Raw genomic sequence first — 6,041 nt, forward strand, 5'->3', positions numbered from 1 at the left:
CAAAGGCATCCTGACATTTCCGCCCCTCTTAAGGAATGTCAACACCCGTTTTCACCTGAGGTCACAGGGGGAGGCTCTCCTTGTGGTACCTCTCTTGCCAAGAGGGGGTGCAGGAAGGTTTTCTCTGTGATTGCCCCCAGGATTTGGAATAATCTTCCCTCAGAGGTTCGCTGGGCGCCTACCCTGTATGGATTTAGGCACTTGGTGACAACTTTCTTCTTCACCCAGGCATTTACTTAGTTCCCCTGGGTGCCCCCCCCCCCAATGATGCCGTGTGGGGTTTTTTTGCGGGGGGGGGAGGGTTAGGGTTGGGTTTTTAATTTTTGTATGTTGGGTTTTTAATGCATGTATTTATTTGATGGGATGCTTTTAATACAGTAGTTGTCTAGAAATCCTGTGTAGAGGTGGAGTATAAATGTAATTAAATAATAAGCAACCCTAAATTTTATCTTTGTTTTCCCCTCCCTGTTTCAGCCCCTCACTTAATGATGGTCAGTGGATGTCATGAAGCCAGCTATGGCAGTTTCATCCAGGAATTCTGCTTCAGCAAGTTTAAATCTGATATGGGAACTCTCAGGAAGATGCTGTGGTGTGATTGGGATAAAACCTTTGGGTGAGTGTCAAATCATCAATACTATTTCTCCACGGGAAATGAATTGGGTGCGCATACTATTAAGAAAAGTTTTACTGAATCTCGAAAGTTCTGGGATGCAACCTACGGTTTGCTGCACCAGTGGTGGAATCCCTCTTTTACAAGCGGCTCTCCCTGGGATGTCCCAGAACGGCCCCAGCTCATCAGATCTCGGAAGCTGCGCAGAGTCAACCAGGCAGGCAATGCAAATCACCCCTCAAGTCCTTTGCCTTGGGGGAAAAAAGGCAAGTCCGTGGTGGGCTTTCTAAGAAAGGAATTATACTAAAGCCACTTACTAAAAGAAAATATTCCAACATTTGTTGACATGACAACTACTAAACTATACAAAATCACTGAATTACTACACCCACAATTTAAAATGAGTCTGCTTATTTTACTAAGTCTAATGTTGATAAGTGTGCTTATAGAGTAGAACTTGATGGGAGGGAGGTCACCCAAGGTCAGGCAAGGCAGTGTTTGCTAAAGGGATCTATGAGATTGTTCAGATTATTAGTGTTGATCGTGAACTATTCTAGATCACATAAGAAGCTCAAATATGATCACCAGGAGCAAGCATGTGCATGGTGTTGGAAAGTACCTTCCGGTCACAGCTGACTTATGGTAATTCCTGTGAGAAGTCTCACAATGACTTACAGATTCCTTCCCCTCCTCTCCCTACAACACACACCTTGTGAGGTAGGTGAGACTGAGTGAGTTCTGAGAGAAAGTCACCCAGCAGGCTTGATTTGTATGAGCAGAAAATAAACTCCAGATTAGAGTCCACTACTCTTAACTACTACACCACACTGGCTGTCAAGTTAATTCAAGATCAAGTTAATTTATGCTGTATTATTCCCTAGCACTATGTATGGGTGTGAAAGCTCGACAATGAAGAAAGCTGGCAGGAAGAAAGTAAATTCCTTTGAAACGTGTTGGAAGAGAGTGTTGCGGATACCGTGGACAAATCAGTGCGTTCTAGATCAAATCAACTGAACTGTCCCTAGAAATTTAAATGACTATTCTACTTGGGTCACATAATGAAAGGAGAAGAATCACAGGAAAATACAATGCTAGGAAAAGTTGAAGGGAGCAAGAAAAGAGGTAGAGCTGATATGAGATAGACTGACTCTATAAAGGAAGCCAATGCCCTCGTTTTGGGAGACCTGAGTAAGGACATTTGGGAGGACACTGATTCATAAGGTCACCGGGAGTCAGAAGTAACTTGGCAGCGCATGGCACACGCAAAAAGTCCAATATGTGAAATCAGAGTATTTTGTTCCAATGGCATCATTGAACCTCATCTGCTGTGTCATTTATGTTGTTTGTAGTCCAACTGTCTCGCTGAAACTCAAGGCAGATTAAGTCAGTACAATGAATGGATTGAACCATCTAGTCAACCCCAGTGTAATCGCATTTGGATTGGAGAAATATGAAACCAAGCAGAAATCTCAAAAAGAGCTGAAACGAAAGAGAAGAATCAACACAACACGTTAAATGTCTTTATTCTTTTGTCCAGTTCATCTTTCTGAACCATTTTGTTAGATTACAGCCCTCTTGCCTGCATTTTAAAAGCCCCTCCTGAATTATTTAGATTTGCATAATTTGCGGAAAGCCAGAAGAGGGCAGGAGCCTTTGTGACCTCATCAAGCAAGCCATTAGGCAAGGTGGGGGCCATAACAGATAATGCACATGTTGTTCATTTTGCCCATTGGCACAGAGTACCGTACCCAAAAGTCTTCGAGATGGAGCACAGGCAGAGAGGCAATCCAGGAGATGCAGCCAGCCAAGACCATGAAGGGCTTTGCATGTGACAGTGGACTCTTTGGACTGGGGTCAGGAGCTGATGAGCAGCCAGTGGAGGGACTGTGGGGTGGAAGTTCTACCTAGCTTCTGAGAATAACTGACCTTCTTCACTGACTGGAGTTTCCTAAGTGACTTGGAGGGGAACCCACACCCAAGAGCTCCTCTGCCCACTTAGACCTGCCTGCAGAATACTTGATGCATTTTTGTAAGGGGCATCCAATCAGTAGAATCAACATAATACATTTATTTTGTGTTATGGTGGACTTGATTTTAATTGGAAGTTCCCATAGAACCATCTTTTTGAGGTGAAAATATAAATGCTTGAAAGGAATAATTGTTTAGAATCAGGATCAAGAAAACATCCTTTTAAAATCAAGTTCAGTTCAACCATTCAGCAGTACTATTTTTGAAAGCCTCCCTGAATAAACTTCTTCAATCTAGGAAGAGTACAAGAACTCACCTACGCATACTTCTTGGAACAATTAGTGTAGCTGGTACAACCATGCAAACTTTCCTCCATGGTGCTAATTCCAGCAAAGGGAGAAACCTCAGCTGTTGTGCCAAAAATAGCCAGCTTTCCCCATAGCCTCACAAGAGCAACTTGCTCGATGCACAAGTTATTTGCAGTAACTAATAGCTGGCAAGAAAAAGGAAGTTTGAATTGTCAGCTCAAAATTTTCCACCATAACTCCCGCTCCCCATCAGCTAGATCTCAAATGGATCTCAAACGAATTGAAGCTGCCATATGGTGGGATAACCAGCCACAAGTGGGTGTTCGATGCGTCTGCTGCTGACAGTTTAGCTCACTGCACATGATGGGGGTTGTTCAAGAGGGAAAAAGGGGTGCAGTCAGTCCTGGGCAGCATGGATTGCTATCACCTGAGTAGAATGGGCCCAGACTAGCCTCTCTCGTCACACCTTGGGTAAGCAGGTTTGGCCCTGGTTTGCACCTGGACAGGAGACCACTGAGGAAGTTCTGGATTGCTATGCAAACCACCTCTGAGGGGCCACTGTCCGTTGATTACAACTTGAAGACACATTCCACTGCCGACATGGGAGTAATCGTATTTCATACTATTATCTGATGCAACAAATGCACATACAGTAATCTCCCTGTCCAGGTGCATTCTCTGTTACGGCCCCCCCCCCCCCCCCCACACACACACACCTTTTCTCAGCCTGGCTGAGAAGGCTAAGAAGGCCCCCAAGCTTCTGTCATTCCTCAAAGAGTACAAAATAGAATTGTTCAGGAGGGCAATTTTACCAAGGGGACAGGGCTCAAGTGAGCTACGGCTGAGTGGAATAGCTCAGCAAGGAGCTTTTATAAAGGGAACAGGACTGTAGCCTGTGTGACTGTTTAAGGGGTGTATTGTCTGTCTGTTCTATGAATTGCTCTGTTCTTGCTGTGTTGTTTTAATTCTACTGATACTGATACTAAGGAGAAATATTATATGGTATAATTTGTATTTTGGGTGCTCAGAACTTTACAGAACATTCTGGGATTGTTTTCTTTGTTTTGCTGAATTGCTCCCTCATGACATTTTTAACCTGTGCATAAGATAATGTCAGTTGTCAGGAGTGCAGGTGGACAGTGTGTGCAGTTCATCCAGGAGCTGTAGTCGAGTGCAGGTTTATCACAAAGTGGCCATTTCAGAATGTTGTAATGTGTGATGCTGTTCTAACACCCATCCTTTTTCTCCTTTTTTCCCCCCAGTTGGTACGGGGAACTTATCAACTGCACCATCCTGATAGCTTCAAAGCTGGATTGTTACTGGCCGAACAAACTAGTGGATGAGTTCTTTGTGGCAATTCACCAGCACTACTTCAAAACCTGCCCTGTCTCTGGGAGGTCTTTACGTGACCCCCCAAACTCCGTCCTGTGTCCGTTCATTGTGGTCCCCGTCTTTGTCACTCTGCTCGTGACGGCGCTGGTGGTGTGGCGCAGCAAGCGCAGTGAAGGTGTCGTCTAAACTTGTTCAGTCTCCTAGAAGCACTTGCAAAATCTTTTGCTGTGGATGGAAGTAACTTAGAAGTCTCCGAGTCTCCCATTAAGGGAACTGTGGTTAATTCACATTGGACTGCAAGGCTGTCGTGAAGAACAAGTTTGCTATTCATGCACAGGAATATGGATTTTAAAAAAAATGTTTTTACTTAAAAAAACCCATTTTGCCACCTAGAGAAAAGTGACATCACTAGCTCCATTAGAACTAGCAAATGTATCAAGAAGTACACCTAGGGTACGTCTGTACTATTGGGTATGTACTATTAGATAGCTCCTCAAATTTACTTGGCCTTTTGGTAATTCCTGGGTTATTTTCTCAGTGGTGGTTGTTATTTGGTCGTTTCCTGCACCTATACATTTGCTTCATGATTTTGAGCTTTTCTTTTGGCCAGATCATTTGGGGAAGAATTCTGTAAGGATATTTGGACACAGCCTTCAATGGTGTTGCTGCCTGAGCCGTGTGTGGTGCTGTGCTGTTTTTAAGGTAATTTTTTTCAGTAAGGACAAAATACTGTCAATATTACATTTTTCAGTTCCAGCTGCGAGTCCCAGGACCAGCCGGGCAATGGCTAGAATGCAAGTTTATGGCATCTGTTGAGAAATGCCATCCACCCCAAAATTCACCCCGGTGTTTTATTGATTATGACGGGGTTCTGTCCTTGGTAGGAGCTCTGCTGCTGAGTGGTGGCTGCAGAAGGGAGAGAGATGGGAGCTGAGCTTGAATGCTCCCAGCACAGAGCTTGAACACTCCTAGTTATGCTAATAGCTGACCACCCTTTCCCCTGCTAGTAAGTGACCCCTGAGGGCCAGCGTGCTTGTCGCAGTTACAGTGTCAGATTAGGGTGAGGGAAACCCAGGTCCAAGTGCCCACTCTGCTAGGGAAGCTTGCTGGATGACCCTGGGCAAGTATTTGGGCAAGGAATACCAGGGACATGGCAATGACAAACCACCTCTGAATGTCTCTTACCTTGGAGACCCTACGGAGTTGCCAGTCACACCTGGAGTCCTAAAGCTTGGAAGACTGAAGAAGGAAACTTCATTGGAGACAGGAAGGCCACCCCAAGTTGAAGGAGGGAGAGGTTATAAAAAATTGTAGCCATCAGGGAGTCTCTCCCTCTCTCTGCCCTTTGTATGAGAACAAGACACAATGGCTTTTTACCAGAGGACTCCCATCTGTCCTTGAGGCAGGGAACAATGGGGTGGAATCCCAGCCTCGTGAACGGTGTGCTGCAACTTCAAATAAACTTTGCCTGTCCTAAAATTCAGCATAATTTAAGGAGCACCTGGTGTAGAGACAGGGGAATTTGTGTTTTCTCCCTTGTCCATGTTTATTTGTCTGTGTTGCTTGACTAGTTCAGGTGTCTGCTTTTATTGCTTTATTAAATTTTCTTACATTCTAAATGCTTTTAAGTCTGGTTTCTGGAAAAACGTCTATTTGGTCTTGATATCTGAAGTGTGGTACCGGGACAGGGACAGCCGAGAGGCGCTCCATCTCTGGAGCATGACAACTATAAAGGGCACAGGTGTGGCAGATTGCCTAGTGCTGGCTGGCCACAGCTACATGGTGCTTTTACATGGCAGCACAGGTACACAGTGTTGGATACA

General features: G+C 44.7%; 1 protein-coding gene across 1 annotated transcript in view; it reads left to right on the forward strand.

Annotated features, from left to right (window-relative positions):
• The window catches only part of RAMP1 (receptor activity modifying protein 1), a 20,570-nt gene extending 14,733 nt beyond the window's left edge, over positions 1 to 5,837 (forward strand). The window contains exons 2-3 of the mRNA XM_048486579.1: positions 475 to 613; positions 4,149 to 5,837. Of these exons, the coding sequence (XP_048342536.1) occupies positions 475 to 613; positions 4,149 to 4,404 (395 nt within the window). The 3' untranslated portion in view covers positions 4,405 to 5,837. The remainder of the gene's footprint in view (positions 1 to 474; positions 614 to 4,148) is intronic.
• Positions 5,838 to 6,041: the final 204 nt, after the last annotated feature.

Source organism: Sphaerodactylus townsendi, linkage group LG02, assembly GCF_021028975.2.
Source record: "Sphaerodactylus townsendi isolate TG3544 linkage group LG02, MPM_Stown_v2.3, whole genome shotgun sequence".
Taxonomy (NCBI): domain Eukaryota; kingdom Metazoa; phylum Chordata; class Lepidosauria; order Squamata; family Sphaerodactylidae; genus Sphaerodactylus; species Sphaerodactylus townsendi.